The sequence below is a fragment of the Sinohyriopsis cumingii genome, chromosome 15 (assembly GCF_028554795.1).
Source record: "Sinohyriopsis cumingii isolate HCF-2022 chromosome 15, ASM2855479v2, whole genome shotgun sequence".
In the NCBI taxonomy this organism is placed as follows: domain Eukaryota; kingdom Metazoa; phylum Mollusca; class Bivalvia; order Unionida; family Unionidae; genus Sinohyriopsis; species Sinohyriopsis cumingii.
In genome coordinates this window covers 80,473,320-80,494,220 of record NC_142975.1, presented here as the reverse complement: position 1 = coordinate 80,494,220, position 20,901 = coordinate 80,473,320, and the positions used below count along the sequence as shown (strand labels likewise).

At 35.1% G+C, this 20,901-nt stretch overlaps 1 protein-coding gene across 2 annotated transcripts in view; it reads left to right on the top strand.

Moving 5' to 3' along the window:
* Positions 1-20,901, top strand: part of LOC149782160 (cGMP-dependent protein kinase 1-like) — a 39,764-nt gene that overhangs the window by 2,160 nt on the left and 16,703 nt on the right. For both annotated transcript variants that reach the window (XM_089934835.1, XM_089934834.1), the window contains exons 2-3: positions 5,534-5,604; positions 20,095-20,180. In XM_089934835.1, the coding sequence (XP_089790961.1) occupies positions 5,587-5,604; positions 20,095-20,180 (104 nt within the window). In that variant the 5' untranslated portion in view covers positions 5,534-5,586. The remainder of the gene's footprint in view (positions 1-5,533; positions 5,605-20,094; positions 20,181-20,901) is intronic.

Below are 20,901 nucleotides of genomic sequence, written 5' to 3'. Positions count from 1 at the left end.
CGCAAAATTAGAGCACTTCAATGATTTGAGTTTTAATGTTTTATTTGTAGCTTTGTGTCTAACGAGATTTGTTTTTCTTTTCTGAACGTTGAATGTTCAGTAATTTTCACAAAAGTCAGGATTATACATGAATACAAGAGAGGTTACTTCAAGCTGCACTCAATTAGTTAACATTAAGGTATAGAACCTAGCTAAAAGATATTTCTAAATTACTTAGTAAAATAAGTACAAAATACAAAATGTATTTTCATGCCTTAATTACATGGAACCAGCACCCAGTAGTTCTAAATTACCGATTATGAATGAGGCATGATTAACATGGCTTTGTTATATGTTGTCTTTTTTACGCCTTTGTTATTAATGATTACAAATTATGTGTAATTATCAGGTTTTCATTGCCAGGATACTTTGTTGGTTCACCTATGTTATTGATGCGCCAGGCATTGTTTATCTGACTTGGGCTCCTCTGGTGATATAAATGTATATTTTATCTAATTTTCCCAGCTGAACCACATAAATCAAACGGTATAACCAGTTATACGTATTAACGAAGGAACGCTATGACCATAACTTTGGAAAACATCGTAATTAGGAATTCGGCCAGGGAAACTAAATTTAAAATGTTCTAACAGAGAAAACGATGTATCCAAGAACACAATCACAATCTTTACCATATTTTAATCATTTAACAGTGGCAGAACATAGATAATACTAATATATAAAAATAATCAAATGACAGCAAAGGCATATATGAACAAACTGGATACTATTTAGTAGCCAATATTAGACATCTTAAATTATTTATCGCTTTATCATCTCTTTATCTCTCACTAACGTCTTAGTATGTATACACGACATCGATGAAATGATGTGAATACACCGATCTAGATACAGACCTGGCTCAGATAATGGTGCTTGCAGATTTACGTTACATGTGGAAGTGAAATCTAATCCATGTCGACAACATGGTTCCTGCTTTCAAAAACACAAACTCTCTCTCTCTCTCTCTCACACACACACACACACACACACACACACACTGTATATATATATATATATATATATATATATATATATATATATATATATGCAATAATTTGACAACGAACAGTGCGAAAAAAATAATATCTAGCTAGCCTGAGCGCTTTCGACCCTTTAAAGAGTCTTTTTCAAAGGCAAATACTCAACATAGACAAGACAAAACAAATAAAACAGAAACACGGTTATGTTTGCGAAACTTTACATGCCTGTTTCTACAGGGATTCAACCGTTTAACTCTATTATGTGTCAACTAACTTATTTCAGCTTGTTGCTGATACTGGAAAATATTTGTATTGGCCTAGAAATTGATGTCCTATAACGACATCTAATACTTTATGTAACTTTATGTAAGCGCAGATTATATCCCGGATATTTCATTGTTATAGTAGTCATAGGCTAGTAATCTTATTTAGAGAATTATTTAAAAGAAAATGGGTGGGCTGCAAAAGATAATTTTAATTGTGCATGGTTGTCTTTTTCTACGACTTTAATGTTTTCAGGTAGTATTTATACATTTCAAAAAACAAGTTTATTTTATTTGTAATACTGTAGTCACTAATATAAACAATTTGTCAGAACATCCTGTGAATATTAAATGAAAGACGCAAACAAGCATGGGCCTAAATGATAGGAATTTAACAATTGATCAATTCACAATCTAAATTATACAGAAAGTGCAAGTAAAGTATCCCCATGTTCACAAAATCTATTTGTTTTTGAGTGTTTTTATTTCTAGTGCTTTGACACAATTTATGAACAAAATGTTAAAAAGGTATGTTAATCGCATTCGTAAGGTCCAATTAACTGACGCATACATGTTGCTTTGAAACACTCTTATCCAATTATCATTATTTCTTATCAAGGTGGGGGTTGGGAGTTGCGTCCTATTTTTGTATTTCACGAGTGGTGTTTGTTTTGAAAAATCTAGAATATATAGACTATATGTAGAAAGTTTTACGAATAATTTTATTAAAGTGGTGTTTATAAATGTATTAGTCAAGGATTAAGGAAGAAATATGTATTTAGTGTTTAAAAACCTTATTAAGATATCATAAATGTATAGTGTTTTGTAATTATGCCATAGAAGCTTTGTTATGTGTCATTTTCAAATTTCTAAACATTATTTTCGTTTTGGTCACAATGCAACATACCAGCTATTTGAACGTAATAATTATGATTACAGATATGTGACATTGCATGGTAGGCACGAACATGACTTATGGTGGAAGCGGCCTTTGGGCAAAACAACCTGTTCACATTTACGTGCCGGTAGCTTCAATACATATGGAGCGATTTATTAATGGAAACCAGTCTGGTTTTTCTGTTCTTGCTAACATTGGAATAATGATTTCAATCCCTTTGAAAATAGTTTTCGTACACGTTGTTCAGCAACATTTTTCAGGCTCCTTTGTTTTCTTTATAAAACAATTGTTTGATCTAATAAAGCAGTGTCAGGTCAAACGCTTGTCTACCAGATGGGTCCTTTTTAAGAATTTGGAAGGAACTGTCCTGAACAAACTATGTAAGTGATATTTTAAAATTAATTTACAACTATAAACAATATATTTAGACCTAGGTTTTTCTCTCTCGTTCTCTTAGCTCTCTCTCTCTCTCCTAGTACATATTAGGATTCACAGCCAAAAATGCCTAAAAACAAATCTCAAACAGCAGAAGCTGGCTTCAAGTATTAACATTTTTATAATTAGTTCTCCACATTAATTATTCAAATTGTCAATGACTGAACTTACATGGCCTGTTACTGTTTGATATTCTGTGTTACACATACAGTATTGTATATATGTTACACTCCATGATAAAAACGCTACACATTTTTAGGGGGAGAAAATCTTGATTGAATACTGAAATAAAATTGTTTATACAGCGATATTAAGTTTCATCAAAATTATAATCGTGTCTGAAAACGATGGAGAATTCACGCATTGATGAGTGTTGTTTGCAAACCCAAATTAGGTGACAATCGTCGGTTACTTAAAAGCCTGCTTCAGTGCAGAAATAAACAACAAAGGCAACCAAAATCCTTAGACTCCCATTCATTAAAATATGTGGTTTACCAATGTTAACGCTTTTACCTTTATCTGATGCATAGTATCAATTCGTGCAAGAAGTGTATTAAAGAAAAAATAATACACAAATCTCTTCATTTACGTGTGAAAACAGCTTTTAATTTGATTGAATATACAGTTTGAAGTACTGTATGTATAAAATAAATTTGTAACAAATCACTGTCCTAAACTTATTGTCCAATGCTGAACTTCTTGTTATCGATATCACAATGCAGCCGTTTTTTGCCTTTAGCAATAAGTAATAAAAATATTTTAGGGTTTTGTTTAGTAGCTATAAGGAAATAATTCTCTCGTGAAGTGGAAACGTTGTGTTCTCACTCACAGATTCGTGAAAATACAATATTTTCACTACACTTGTGAAATATTTCTTTATATCTATTCAAGAAAACGTATACATTCTTTGATTATGATGGGGTTCAAACAAAGTAGATGCGTTTCAGAAGCTGAAAATTTCAGCGTTTCCCCCAATCCTTTATACGCTTCATCTAATTGTATGAATCACATAAAAATATCTGCATAAACTAACTTCTCTGAAGATTGAAATCTCAGGTTCAAACATTGTAGTGAGAGTAACTCAGATACAAGCATATACCGGCAAGTTCTTCTGTTTTGTCATATATTTACCTTTTTGCGAAAAGAGTTATGATAAGAAAAAGCAGTACTAACAAAGATAAAGGTATCGTAAAGCAGTGGAAAATTAATCGATAAGTCTTCATTGTAAAATGTGGCTCATATTCTTCCATTTTAAAACATGCTTGATGACAAGCCAATCCAAATCGTTGTCGTAGAAAAACAAAATTGCAAATCCTTATTTAAGAAAACTTCATATGTTGACAGACCAATCCATATTTCCAAAAATGTACCGGACTGACCCTCTTTACTTATTTTAATAATTAGTGTATAAATATTTTATTTCGTCAACATTAAAGAACGCTAATTCTTATGTGTCAACCTTCAACAGAAAAGGACATTTAAAATTAATAATTCCAGTATTTTCAACACAAACACAGGACTGGGACTGTTGATACAAAATAGAAAAGTGCATACAGACACAAATATATTGCTGCAATGGTATCGCCATGCGATACGAGTATTATGGAAATGTAAGAATAACTCGAGGTGTCAAACTTTCTCCTTAAATAGCAAATACTGATGAATAGACGACAAATGTCTCCGCGAGAAAAACATGTAAACAAACCCTATGAACGGCAGAGATGGGTAGGGAGGGATAGGTGGGGGGAGTAATGAGGAGTACGTCACTGTCATTCACTGGTAAAGATAGTCTAGCAGTGGTATTCCAAAAACTTAAATAAATGGCATGACGCCTGACTTTTATGTTCCTAAAACTGTTAAATAGCTCTACAAAATAAATCCGAACAGAAACTAGCATTGTATCCCCGCAAAACTCGAAGAAAATGAAGCTGGGATGTGTGTGGGGTGTGAGATTGCTTTTAACGGATTATTGGTTATATTATGCTGACGAAATGGGAGCTAAACGCCTTTCTCAAGTACACACCGAGGCAGCTGACCCGATCTGGCATGGAGGATGGGTCTCGAGCCCGCTAAAGTTGGAATACGATCCCGACGCCATATAAATTTGAGCTTCCGGGGCGCCCTTTAAAAATTAGAATACGATGTTAGACTTGATAATATATGTATACAGAGTCCTAATCTTCCATGCTGAAAAGTACCGGCATTAGAAATGCTTTTCTGTGTATAATTGATAAAAATTTAAACATATCAAAAATTTATCCAATTAGTGTTATATTCCGTACACAAATCTGAGAATAATCTACTAAGAAAAGTCAATCGAAGACACAATGCAAACAAGCGGTCATTTAACAAGGCATTTTAGATATTGACAATAATATTTTTGTGGAGGTGGTACCATCCCCTTCCCCAGCAACAACAAGCAGGCTGCGGTGCAGTCACAAAAAAGTGGCACATGCACAATTGTGCGCACGCCACTATAATTAAACTCAACAACAACAACAACGCTGCAGGAGCCTGTTGTAATACAGATATTTAGTATGAAGTATCTTCAAAAATAATCAAGATAATTTAAGACATTAGGTTGAATATAAAACTCGTCCGCATCCATCAACAGTCGAACCACTAATGTGAATGGTCATAACTGGCAGCCTACCCTCCTTGGCTGTGATTGGTGAAATCATGATGAGATGGGTCCTATTAGATAACATTATAGTAACGACGTGAGCAAGACCTATATAAGTTTTACTGAGTGATTCAAGGGAGTGTGTGGTAAGGGAGTTAAGTTACCTGAGAAAAGAGGGATGAATCACATGTATTTATTTCAATTCAAACCACTAAATAGCTAGGTCTTTCAAGGTGTTATAACCATTCCCACAATAACCATCTAATTCATTCTTCGATGTCATACCTTTCAGCCGATGCATGGATCGGAGCCACTGATTTAGTATATGAGGGTGAATTCATCTGGATGAAGAGCAAAACTCCGGTAAGAACCGCGCGCTGGGGTGATGGGGAACCGAATAATGCAGGGACAAATGAGGACTGTGTTCTGATGTGGCTCGTTGGGAAATGGAACGATGCACCTTGCTCTACGACTATACGATACATTTGCGAGGAAAATTATATAATCATATAATACATGTCTTAAATATTGAAAGCTGTGTAATAAGGTAAAACATTGTAAAAGGAGAACATTGGTACTATTTAAATATTTCATTCACATTGTGTAAAACGTTACCCTCGTGTATGATTCTCTCTATCAATCTCTCCATCCAACCATAACTTTGCATTCGAGTTGTCCTTTATCGTAAAAATGAAGCCTATTGACCCAATGGTGAAAAAGTAAAGGATGAAAGTTATTATTACTCACAATTATTTGGGCACAATAATTTGACTTTGAGGTTACATCCATCCATACATACATACATACATACATACATACATACATGCATACATGCATGCATGCATGCATACATAAATACATACATGCATACATATGTTCTTTTCAAGGCTGAGTAGTTGTTATTGGGGCTGGACGGTGTTCAAGTAAACATTCACAGTTTCGCCCATAGTAGGACTCAAAGTCACTTCAGCTTAATGGACTCGTGCTGTTCCGATGAAGTTAAAAACTCACAAACAATGAACCAAGTTCAGTATGAAACGCATGAGTTCATCTTTTGACCATTTTGGCCAAAGTCAGGCTAAACCTTTTCATCCGCTTATATTTCCAACATTGCTAAGAGAAAACATTTCAATCTGAGACACTCCACTAATTATATCGAACATTATTTAAAGCCTAGTAAGTTTGGATAACGTAAATTTGCAAGCAATTTGTACAGTGTAGGCTCGCCATGAAGGCTTTATCCGACTGTTTGACCCAAATCAGAGGAGCGGCGTTGGTTCATTCGTTTGTATGACGGATTCGCCAGGTTGGAGACCTACCATTGGATGAGCCCAGGTTGCCTCAGTGGTGCATCGTAAGGTACATCACTCCAATATCGTCGGCACTATCTATTAAATGTGTAAAATAACAAAATATAGCAAATAGCTCAAGTCGGTATGTTCGATAGTTTGTATAGCTGGCACTGAATGGAACATAAATAATCTGACTGAGGCGCAAACCCTGCCATTATTTTGATGGCAGTCATCAGTTGTAAGATCTTCAAAAGGACTTAGATGCTTTAAAACTCTGTTATCAAGAAAGGACATTTTCTTCATATCCTCTTGATCAATTCACTGATTAAGTAAAATTTGTTTTTTAAATCATCAAATAAAGTTGGGAATGGCACAGTAGAGATCCGAGTCCTTCAATAGCGTAGACAAAATGGCCCTCGTAAAGAAAACCTTATTCAATAGCCCACTTCGTCACATAAAGACATCCATACTGGACAACCCACCAGCGTGTTTTCTGACTACCACTACTACTACTACTACTACTGATTTCGAACTTGCATCAACATCATGTATATGGTATAAATTTTGAGACAAATTATTAAGACCAGTGGAAGTTTGTTCAAATCACTCGGGTGGGTCATCACAACTTTCTTCTAATTTGTATGTCTATTCGGCGAATATCATGCATTGCACGTGCTGCACATTGATTACGCTAATAATGGCCGTGTATATGCGACAAACTTTAGTTTTGATCAATATTGTGACCAATTACAAATCAAACACGTACTACTCACAAGTGATGCTATAAATTTATTTTTCTTTGCTTTTTTAGTTTATTGGGCATATTTGTTTATAATTCTTCAGGCAATTTCTTCTTACCGTATTGTTTAATTTTTCGTCTCATATTGTGACGCAACATTGCATGATTTTGGCAAATCAAAAGGCCTATATCCACGCATAACCTTAGAACAATTGGTCAAAACCCGCATAATAGTATTTTGACGTTTGTGTGTATCTGATCATTTCATTGTTTTTCAAAGACGGCTTTGTTTCGTGGCCTAATGATATGTTTTATTGACAGAAAAGGATACAACCAGATGATAGAAGTTTTAATCCAAATCAGCTAGAAGCTGGACCTTTACGCAGCATTAATTATATTTAAACTCAGTAGTTTAGGTTTAAAATATAATAAGACTTCGTTTTTATTGTCAATATATTACGTAACATTTCAAAGTAAGTCAGTCATAAAATACGCCATCAAATATGGAGCTGCTCTTCATGATTTGGGTCAATATCAAGGGGAGATAACTGATGTCGCAGGTCGACTGCTGCATATCATCAGAATCGACTAATGAAAGAAACCTGTTTGCCTTTGGTTGCGTATCAGGTTATTGGTGGAAAGGCTCCCAATAATTCATGCAACATACTATATCGGCCTCAGTTTCGTTACCTCACGGGGTTTGCCTGTCTGTCTTTACATTTGGGCTGGGGTCTGATTCTAGCATCCTGGCATCAAAGGGAAAAATCTTTTAGTCGATCTGAACGGAAATAAAAGAGATAACAGAGTTTATAGCCTAGAGACTGTTAAAAGACAGATAAATCATCTGCGCGGTGAAGTTGTTAAACACAAGAAAATATCGCGTTCTGAACATGCAACAGAGATAGAAATAATCAAACAAAACGTTTTTGACTCAGTCGTCAAATCTGAGAACATACATAGACCACTTCTATATTTTGTTTTGATGCAATGGCAAAAGAAACAAATTTTATTCGCCTATTCGTGACTGCTGGATTTCATTCTGCTTTCTTGAAACAGCATACAATCTGTTGTTTGCAGTATGAGTTTCTTTTTTTTTGGTTGATTTTCTTGGTTGACCTTAAATTACAGTAACCTCTCCAAAGACATCTATCACTTACATATCTTCTGCTTTATTTATGAAATATCCATTAGCCAATGTCTTGTCTCCATCAGGAACTTTATAGTGCTTGTCATCTTATTCAGATAGGACCATTTTATTTAGTGCTATCTTATTCAAAAGATGGAGATCAGACCAGAATATGTTCATGTTCTCATATTGTTTTGCATCAGATTGCGCTGCCACATACTCATCAACGCTCCTGTCAATACCTTGAGCGCGTTTGACATCTGCCGTAAGATGTGCATCTTAGTTCCGAGGTTGATGATTTCTTCTTTGTCTACCATATACTCCTCTTCGAATTTGACTGTATGCTTTGGTGCTAACGTAATAGAACTTGCTACGTGGACTATCGTCATCGCGAGTACAACCAGAATAAATCAAATTTGTCCTTCACTGCAGTCATCTATTCATACGCATCCTCAGTTATGCTTTCATAACATGGCTAGTCTATGTCAGTAACCAGCAGTGTGGCTTTATTGCCATGTTTCGCTTTGATAACATTTTAATGGAAGTCATGCATCAGCTACATGGACAGCTCAAAAACAAAGAAGCCTACATAAATCGGCTGATTAAATGTCGGATGTGTTTTCCTTCGGTGGACAACAACTCCGTTCTCATAAAATATCTTAGAGAAACAAAAGCTGGTTCGGTCACAAGTTTGTCACGCCGTGTCACACCATTAACAAGCTCTACATTAACTCATTTTCTGAAATTTCCCTTAGTCTTGCCAAAAAGAGTTATTCATGAGCTTATAGAAATCGAGTTCAAGATTAATTTTCTCAGCGGATCTCTTTTCGTGCTAAAATCAATGCAAGGGTTCTGCCAAGCTGTCTGAATTTTGCAACTCTGTATATTCTAATTAGTGTTACACCTATATCCAAGAACAGCCACAGATTTATGAGGTGAATAACATGGCGTTCTTTACTAGCAAAAATGGAATTAACTTTGGAATTTAAACATTTTGCAAGCCATGTTATTCCTTAAGCCCTTTTGTATCTAAACTTATGTATGCAATCAAATAAGGATCAACTTCTAAAATGTAGGCAGTGTAGTTACTATGTAATTATTATTCGATTTAGTGCAATCAATGCAAAACCACCTACCGGCAACTTTTGAAACATATAGCCCAGCCATATAAACTTTTGTTATCAAGATACGTGGCATACGCAGGTTCCTGCGATTCATCATATCCAGGCGAATATCTGTTGTTGGCTACGGAATGATGACGATTGGTTACAGAAAGTCCCTAACCGTATCCATTTTTTGTATTAGCTATGCATGTCGACATCAGTCAGCAGCTTCACCCTGTCCTGTGTCAGTTTAAGCCCAGTAGCCCATTCCAAACCAGGGCAATAGAAATACCAAGCGGGGTCCAAGTTGTAATATGTCATACACAGTTCGCGCACATTTTCAAAACCGTTTATGAGCACATGATTATCCATACCCATATCCATATGGGTAAATATCCATACGTCATGATATTCACCCATATGTGTGCAGCCAGATTTGTTCCAGATGTTGTTAGCATGGCCGTAGCCTGCATCAGAAATGTCTGTTTCTTGTGGAAGACTTTTTTGCGACAGATTAGTTTCATTAAATTATTCTTACGAGGACATGTAGCCATATGGTTATATTTATTTCCGCTTAACAAGACTAAGTTTGTCACGACCACTTGCAGCGCCACAAAATTATTATGTCGTGTGTCTGAATATTGCTGTATGTTTGAAACGTTTTCGAACAATTCGCTCACAAACTGTTCCTATAACATTTTCCACAAGATTTTCTTTCTTGGTAAACGTTCTGCTACTTATACAGTATCCTCTGTAAACTAGAAGCAACAAGACAAATTCCTTTCCTTTCTATGCCATGCAATATACCAGTCAGTCTGCAAAATGCTACCATGATCGTTTTGCGCTCAATTCGTCTTGGTTTCATTATATAATCAGATTACATAATTTTATTTTGTCTACACAAATTCAGATGAGATGTTATTTAAGTTGACATTTTCCCGAAATTTTGTCGACATTATCTGTAGTATAATAATTTAGTTGTGAAGGCTTAATTTGACTGTTATCTGAGATCCTGGTGGTGGATTAGAAGCCTTTGTACTCTTGCAGCGTTTGATGACAAGATTAATAAATATGTAACATGGGGAAATTGTATTGGCCAATGATGTATAAATGTGGAAACAATAAATCTACTTCATGGCCGCACGAGGACTGCTAAGAAAAAATTCAAAACATCTTTGAAAGTTGATGACAGATAAATTAGGCGCTGAGTTGTCGACTGTTTTGAGGCTTATTATGTTATTGCTAAATATAACTACACACACATAGATCATGCCGATGAGCTTCAAGCCGCTTGGTACGAGTCTATGCTCTTAAAATAAGCAACATGAAAGAGCGAACAGCAACAAGCTTTGTAAAGTTCATCAAATAATTTATTTCTCTAGATTACAAAGTGACAATGAAAAAGAACTTACAGTTTTGCGATTTAAATCCCAAAATAATCAAGATTTACAGACGCAAGTCCTAATAATTTAAAGTCCTGAATAACATTTAGATAAAGTCCAAACAAATTCCGAAGCTGAAGGTGTTGATATGTCTGTTTTAGCTTGTAAAATGTTGATGAGTCAAAGTTCTTTCGGTTGAATAACAGTATTATAATTCCGGATTTGAATTCACTATAAATTCCAGTGAATGTCTCTCTCCAAGAATTTTATCAAAGAACTTTTGTATTTCCAGAGCAAATAATCACTTGAATTGTTAAAGCTGCATGAACGACAAAGTGTAAAGAGATTGTGTATGAAAATACAGCGGTTCCAGTAGTATGTGTAAACCCGGGTTTACACACTTCTCGAAAGAACCGACAACTGAGACAGTTCAGATTGTCATTTTTGGCAAGTAAAGACTTGAATCGGGTCCCCATTTGACTTTTAAGTCCCCATTTGTTGGTGTGTATTCAACAGCTGGTCTTCACTTGGCAGCAGTTACACACACACACACACACACACACACACACAAGAGACAGAGACAGAGAGAGAGAGAGAGAGAGAGAGAGAGGGAGAGAGAGAGAGATATAGGGATCTATGTAATAGTGCGCATATCACAGTAACATAAATAAATTAATATAAATAAATGTACATTTATTTTTTCCCTTGGAACAACATGGCATTTTCGTTTATGGCAGTAATGGCAACCCAGCCACCGAAAAAATATCAGTGACACAACAGATGACAGTTAAAGAAAGTTTTTTTTTAAAAAAAAATCAATAATACTTGCCTGGAGAATCCGGTCACTGATCCCGGTACCTCTCGAATGCTAAGCGAGCGCTCTACCATTTGAGTTAATCCCCAAATCTTTTCAACAAGCTCAATGCGTCATCACCAAGACAGCAACGGTATCCGTGAAACGAAACATGATGATATTCGCTATAATCTTCGAAAAGTATCGGCGATGCAACAGTTCCAAGTTTAAAATTACAAAGTTTAGAAAATAATGTTTAAAAATGTGGAGAATCCAGGTATCGATCCCGGTACCTCTCGCATGCTAAGCGAGCGCTCTACTATGTGAGCTGATTCCCCGACGTATTGAAACAAACAAAAGGTATCATCACCAAGACAACAACTTTATCCGTGTAAACGAAACAAGCTGCTTACCATAATCTTCAAAGCTACCTTCCCAGTTCCACAAAAGAACGCGCTCTCATCCTCATACGAGAGAGAGAGAGAGAGAGAGAGAGAGAGAGAGAGAGAATACTGGAATAGCTACTGGAAATTTGATTTCGAATGCGAAATGAAGAAAACACAACAACAACAAAACATTCGACAAATTTGATTACCGATCTCTCTTTCTAGAAGTCCAGATTTGACAGCAAAATATATTTGTAAATCTTTCCTTTACAGACAGCATTAGAAAAATTTCGATGTGTAAAAATATTAACGCAAAATATAAATTGCGAACTTGTAACAGAAGACTTGAAAGAGAACCAGTCTGGAGATGTATGGTATGCATTCCAACATGGAAAGCGAGCGCTTTACCTGGTCAGCTAATTGCCTGATTCCTATTTATAGCATAATAAATGTGTCATCACCGAGACGGCACATGTCAATACTCAAGTTAATTCATATAAACAAGTTTGGAATTAATGAACTATCTTTAAAAGATAGCTATTTTATTATCTCACATCAGAATTGTAAAAATAATAATTTTAATAATGTTATATTTTTACATATGCGTGCACGAGAGCTATTTGTTGTTAAGAAAACTGTTCTATTGTTCGGTATGAAGAGACAACAACAACAAAATAAATCGTTAAATATCCCTGCCCTCATCAAAAGTAGCATTTCTTGATTCTCGTAATTTTACAGTTTATTACTTTATTTCCTGGGTTACTATTGTTGCAGTAATCATGTGCGAAATGAAGCGATTTCTTTTGACCACTCTCGTAAAGGTCATTTTATGATTAATAGAAATAGGGTTTCTATTGAAACTTGTCTTCTTACACGGTGTAATGATTATTTAATGATTAATAGAGGATGAAGGTTTCTATTTGATCATGTATTCTGACTAGCTTGTAATGGTCATTTGATGAATAAGATGAGAAAGGATTCTATTTGGTATTGTATTCTTGCATTCCTGTAATGGTTATTTATTTATCCTCTTTCATTCATTTGTAAATTCATTTATTTCATAATTCTCCTATTTGTATCTGTCTTCGCTTCATTCATTCATTCATACATTCATTCATTCGTTCATTCATTCATTCCGGTGAAACAATGCTTCTAAAAATGTATCGTGTAAATGCGTAATCAGGGAAGATAATAATAATAATAATAATAAGAAGAAGAAGAAGAAGAAGAAGAAGAAGAAGAAGTGGACGAGGAAGAAAATCCTGTTATCGTGTCAAGAATAGTAAACATGATCGAGTTTCCTATATAAAGCTCGTACGGATGAATGATCATCACATAAAGTATTGCCACACCAACGGATGTGAAAACTGATCGTACGTTGTTTAAAATATAGCAACACTGTCAGGCTTGAAAGCTAATTATAGGTTTTTATGAAGATACTGGGTAAAGTTACAAACTTATTACCATGGCGTAATAATACGGATATATAAACAATCTTGGAACTCTGTGCTGATGGGTCTATTCCTATAGATCAATGATGAATTTCTAATCATTAATCATTAGTGAGGTATGAAAATAACGATAAAAAGTAATAATATTCCTCTTTTCCTAAATGAATTTAACATAGCACACAATCTAATATCAATCCCTTATTTTTCCTTTTTCCAATCCCCTCTCGTGCAGGAGGGACAAATTGCGCAGAAATCTGAAGTAAGAGAGAAAAAGAAATTGGGTTCAATAAAAAAGATTGAAACTGCAATGGCACTAAGTAACCTAAAATATCGTTGTTCGTAACGGTAAGTTTACACTTCTCTTGGGACCTAACCAAAGTGTTTTTATATTCAATGATACAACGTTGCAATCGCCGGTCGACACAGTAAGCTAAATGTTTTGGTTATGGGACAGAGTTATGTAATATATTTAAAGCTTTGTTGATTCTGTTGTTGTTTCTTAAACCTAATATAAGGTTCTATAAATCGATTTTTTTAATATTTAAATATGAAAATATCCAAAGACCGCGCCTTCTCTCTCTCTTTTCTCTCTCTCTCTCTCTCTCTCTCTCTCTCTCTCTCTCTCTCTCTCTGTTTTGACCATTGTATCAAGATAAGGGCGAAAATCCACGAAAAGATGAGAATAGAGGAGCTTCGCTTATGTAATACCACAACGTCTAAGGACCTATGAAGAATGATAGTAAATGTTAAGTCAAACAGACCAAAGGGAGAGAGAGAGAGAGAGAGAGAGAGAGAGAGAGAGAGAGAGAGATTGGTAATACTGTTAATTAAAGCAGAATAATGACTTATGTCAACTTTAAATATACTAAAATATTTTAATTACCTCTTGCTAGTTCGTCGTTTCGCGTTCTGTTCCACTCTAATTTTCTTGCACCTGTACGTCAATGCATTGATGAGAATTCCGTACTCAAGAATTTATGTCTGTAGGCCTAGTGCTCTACTTTCTTCATTAAAACCATCTTTCATGTATAAATCATATGTGTAATTTATACTGATTTAATCAATGTGAATAAAAATAGAAACTCAAAAATGAAAACAATCAACTTATCAATATATAAAGGTAATCGTGAATATGCACAAAATGATAGAACAACATTTTGTAGCGGACACACTCGGCAGGGATAAATGGTGCACTTCCCACTTTCATTATCGCTCTGTTCTTCTGTTCCTTAGTTCTTCGCTCTATTCCTCATTCATCTTTATACATATAACCCGTCAAAAATCAATTAGTTTTTATATCTTGTTTCGTTTTTTATTCTCGTGTTTTGTTTCCTCAGTCACTGTTCATCTTTGTGTTCTATATTTCCTTTACTAATTGCAATATTGTATTAAGAGCCTCTTGCTTTAACAATTTTATAATGACATATTTTTTGTGAACATCCGCGATTTAATGAGGTTTATTCACATGCATTTACAATTTTTGTATCGTGAAAAGATGTTTGCTTTGGTGTTTTGGTTGTAACGACACTTTTAAAGCTTTATTTGCTATATCATTTGGATTATATTGGAAATTAGAGTTAATTGTTTCTTTCCCAAAGATACGTCAAAGAAGCAGACTCGGGCTGGCCTGGTTGGATTCAGAACCTACAAACCTTGAAAGTGTCTGACGCTCTGACACCTAAGCTTTCGTCGACAAAGGAGAAGATCACGATAATCCATTAGTCCATCTTTAATTAATTTATATTTAAGCTCATTCCTAAGTATATAAAACAAAACATCGTTGACAGAAAAGGAAAAGACAGTTACTGGTGTGATGAACCTAAATATAATGCAAAATAAGGACTATGAAAAGATCTGAATGGGTCGAAGCTTTCGCTATGATATGTAACATTAACATCGGTTCTGTCTATTTGGTGATTATTTCATATAGTAATATTTAAAGATTTGTGGCGCTTTGAAGGAAAAGGATATAAATATGACAGGATATTGGACAACCATGCCTCTCTTATTCATTGGATGCTCAGAGAGAGAGAGAGAGAGAGACAGAGAGAGAGAGAGAGAGAGAGAGACAGAGAGAGACAGAGAGAGACAGACACAGAGAGAGAGACAGACAGACAGAGAGAGACAGACACAGAGAGAGACAGAGAGAGACAGACAGACAGAGAGACAGAGACAGAGACAGAGAAACAGAGAGAGAGAGACAGAGAGACAGACAGAGAGAGACAGACAGAGAGAGACAGACAGAGAGAGAGACAGACAGACAGAGAGACAGAGACAGACAGACACAGTGAGAAAGACAGAGAGACAGAGACAGAGAGACATACAGACAGACAGAGAGAGAGACAGAGATAGAGAGAGAGAGAGAGACAGGGACAGAGACAGAGAGACAGAGACAGAGAGGGAGGGAGGAGGTAGGGAGGGAGACCAAGGGGATGCACAAATAGTCAGGCGATTTCAACCTTTTGCCCATCTTGACTTATGTGTAGGGTCAATGGCTGTATTACCATTTAAATAATGAACACTGTTATGATCACATAAACCATGACCTAAGCCTGTCACATAGCAAATTCTGGCGTGGATTGCTATTCGATGTTTTCCCCCTATTTCCAAGGATGTCTAGACAACAGTCGCTGTCAACTGAAATGTTTTTTAACGCGCACATGCAGTGATTTTTTTCTTCTAATCATCTAAAGACCAAACATCAAGAAAATCTACAAATTTCACACTTGTATCGTTTACTTCATTTCAAGTGTGTATGACTCCTCATTAAGTCTTTCTAGGCCAAATATTAGTGATGCACGCCATTCTAAACAAAACATGACCGAAAAACACAATGCAAAGAAATAGTCCTATGTCAAATTACTAAACATGCATACGTAACAATACTAAGCCTAAAGACTAAAGTGCACTATACCTAAAAATACCAAATAATAATAAACAATATAGTGATTATTCTCTATGTGACAAAATTAGGGAGGGTCAAGTTTACGAAACTAATCCTTACTGTAATCAAGTCTCTTGAATGTTCTGCATTATGATATTTTGTCATTGATATTGACTAAGTGATGAGTTAAGAAATATATTGCAATAAATGTGGAGCATGCTCATTTGTTTATATCTAAGGGTGTCTTAGATTTGTCTTTTGATTGCATGTCTGATTATGGGAAGTCGGTGCTGGGAATATAGTTCTCAGACCGAAATAATTAGCAAATTACTAGGAGCAACGTCACGGAGTGAAGTGTTAGTGAGTTTCAATGAGTCATGGTTTGCTGTTGGAGAATTCCTGTCAGAGCCGCATGAGTGTCCCTGTCACTCTGTAGTCCCTATTAAAATCTAGTTGTGTAAATTGATTGTGTGATTCCAGTTGCAGAATTTATGATTGGAGACTAAAAAATTATACAATGGAAAAAAAGAGGAGGAAATGTTTCGTTGTCGGCAATCGTTGTTTGTTGTTGTTACGGTCGTACATATGGTGTGGAGTTGTAGGCGTAATGTGTCCTAAAATATATATTTAACTGGTCTAAGGTAGTAAATATAGTTCCCTGTAATCGGTGGTTGAGCTGTATAGCTTCACGGACTGAATTGCTGGTGGTCCGTTACGGAAAATTAATGATGATTAACCATGCAGTTGTAAGATTGATAGACAACTGGGAATTTGTGAGATTTGTGGTCTTGTATTAATTAGAGTAAAATTATTTATTGAATGGACACGTTGGACCTTCCAGTTTACAATATTAGTTGTTTGGAATTCTTTGGAATCAGGGAAAACGTATGACTCCTAGCGGGATTCGCGCGAAGGGTTAGAGATCACTCGGTCAAGAAATCCATTTGTATGTTACAATATTCTCTAAACAAAGACTACCACAATCAATACCAATTCACAAAAACAAAACAAAGCGATAAACTGAGAGGAACATGCAGATAATACATTCAATAAGTTTATTACAATATTATCATGATTTTCCATTCCAAACCCCAACCTCAGAACCATGTAAAGCAAATGGGACTATCATTAAACAAAATTCAATTATTTAACAACAATGCGAAACACAGTTTTTACAAAAATGTCGTAAAACAGATTTAATAATAAAACAATATAATAATTTAGTATTATAATTTGTTTGGGAATATGCCAATACCAATCAGGTTCTTTCATAAATAAGCGAACAAGATTTATTGTTTAATATAATACAACTACTATAACCCTATCTACTACTACTACTGCTCTTGCTACAACTACTACTACTATATTACTCGACTTTGTTCATATTTAAGGTATGTATGTAAAGTTTTTGTGTTTTAATTCTGTGGATTAGATAATACTTTAAAAACCAGGTTGTCAAATAAGTTTAAAATGTTGTAGTACAAAATCATTTGAAATGAACTAATCATAATCTTGGTACTGGACTTTTATGCAATGTAAAAGTAAAACGAAGTGGGTTTTTTTTTTTTTGTCCTCTTTCTTTCTAAATGTAGTACAACATCTTTCAGATCTACGTATTAATATATCGTGTCCCTTCTATTAAACCATCATGGAAACTTTGTTGAATTCATAAAAGCAAACACAGACCTTTGGTCCCTTGAACTAATATTATTCAGTGTAGAAGTATAGACCAACGATTCACAATCAATAGATAGTGGATCCCCGAGGAACCGCGGGGTTATTTGAAGTCAACATAAAAGTACAAATAGTAGCATGTAGAAGTCTGTGAAATTTCGTTTGAAGTTAAGAAGGGTCCTCATTCTCGTAAAGGCTGTGAACAACGTGTATAGATATTAATTTTTCCTACATAACTGAAGTTATCTACACGATGCTGACTTTAGTTTGTCATTGCAGAAATTAAATATTGACTATTTTCTTATTTCCTCACTAAAATACAAGTTTGGTTTTTTAATCGCGATTTACCTATTTTAATAAACTCATGTATACGTTTTCTTGTCGCATGATGACGTCAACAATACCCGCGCCATGAATGACGTAACGTAGAAGCAGGGTAGTAACCAGGAGAGTTAGCAAGCTTTCAGGTCTGGATTACATTAGATCATTGAAAGAAGCAAATATATATAGTCATGAAAACGAAATCGATGAGATTCCGATGGATGTCAAATTTAAAAAAGTGGGTAGTAAATAACCTATGCTGTGTTGTAAGGAAGAAGAACAGAAAAAGAAAGCGATGCGAAGATTTGGAAAGTGCTGCTGGGGTAAGTATGAAAAAATACATCGTCGTGTCTGCGCGCGTGAAGAGAGAGAGAGAGAGAGAGGATTGCAAAATGAACACATATTGCAGTTCTTTTTAACTGGAACCTGTTTTAAAACATTTAGTCGCTTGTATAGCAAGAGCATAAAGTAAAGAGCGCGCTTTATAGTCTTTGTCGTTAGAATTCTTCAGAAATTGCATTTATTTATTTATTTATTTATTTATTTATTCTCATAGGCGGTTATGTCCTTATTGATTGATTGAATAGCACAGGCAAATCGGCCTTCTCACAAGCAGTATATTTAAATTATCGTAATGGTTCAAGTTGAAATGGGTCAATGTCATATTCTACTAGAGTTAAACAATTTCTAACTGGAATGATTTTGTAAGATATCGTTTGGTAACTGTAAATATTTCATGAAATATGTTAATACAAATAGTTATACATATAGAAATCTTTTTAAATGGGTCCCGATTTGTGCTATGAAATCGTATTAATATATTTTACGGAGTAGTTAAAATTGTACTGTGTACGCTACATGAAGCTCAGTCTCTATGTTATATACTTCCAATGCAGGTTTTATTCTATGCTTTAGCGAAGGGGTTTATTGACAGCGTTTGTCTCTCATAGTCTGTTCAGAAAATACGTGGTTGGAATTCATAAGACCTAGTATTTAAGTTGTTTATATAATTACCATTTGCAAAATGTACTTCGTATTTTAACCCCATCCCTTTGGCCTTGGAAATTGTGAAAGATGAAATATTTAAAAACATGCATTTGAGTGAAATATTTGAAGATATATTGACTAAATATTATATATACAAGCAGGCAATGAAAACATACAGTTTTTATCATAGTAAGCGAAATACAATCTCTGGGTGACGGATTGGGACTTGAACGGGTCGGCCGACCGGAGTGGGGGAGGAATAACTTGTTATCTAAATGACAGAAGATTGCATAGAGAACTATGGATTATTAACTGACTGGTGCTAAACTTCACACCAGGACGTAACTGACTCCTGGAGTCAAGTACTTTGCTCAAGACATTACGGCATAAAATCTTTGCTGGTCCAAGCAGTGTTCAAACCGCAACCCACTGTGAGTAATACACATTTGTTCTACAGAATATATGAACTAGACAATTTTTATTTGTGTACACGAAACGTCATGAAGTTTTTATGATGTTTCGACCAAATGAACATTACCAGCTTTTTTAAACTTGAAAATTAGAAAACAGAAAGGAAATATTTCCCTATTTATATCCAACAGTAAACACTATAGAAATTGTTAAAAGAGCTTGTAGTTTAAACAATTGGACACGTTCTTGGCATTGCGTCAAAATAAATACACACATACTCAATTCCTTCCGATTGTTATTTCAGGATAAATGTGGTGACGTGACAACCTTTTCGGCGATAGATCTGAGTACGATCAACTCTGCAGACCCACTTTCTTCCTGTCATGCTGAGTAAGTTAGGAATGGCTCATTTCTGCAGCAATATTTATAATTCACGAATCGCCAATGCAAACTTTTTCTGTCATCCACCGTCTATCAGTCAATTGAGTACATTATCTCCCTTATCAACCGCGGATTACCTCCCCATGTTAGGTAGTTTACAATAATATAAGGCAGAGCCAGGGCTTTATGCATTTGAACTTATTGTAAAGAACGAGTTGCCGATATAATTGCGGAGTTATTCGTTTTTCAAGCAAGTAGAATGGAACTATTAGAACAAACCGAAAATGAAACTGTAAGAAAGTGCTAAAATGGCCCAGAAAATCCCGTTTTTCAAAAACTGCTACCTCATTGTTTCGACATAGATGTGTCTATTCACATGAATCGTCAGTTTCAAATCCACACGGTATCATGTAATACCCTCCATACATTGATCAGTTATTTTCTAAAAGAAATCAAATTTTTCACTCCAATTTCTTTTCTGTAATTCCTATTCTCAGAACATTTATTTTTCTATAATAAACGCGCTGTCTATAACATAACCAAGGTGATGCAAACCTTGTGTCATGAGTACAGTTCGAGTACGGACAATCAATCGTTTCATAATTTTGTATTTTATATTGGATAATTAATAACTAGAATCAAAGGTGCGGCTGCATTTTTCATGTTAATGATTATCCTTCTATTCAATTGTTGACCTTTTTGAAACATTTTGTTTTACTACAAGTTAATT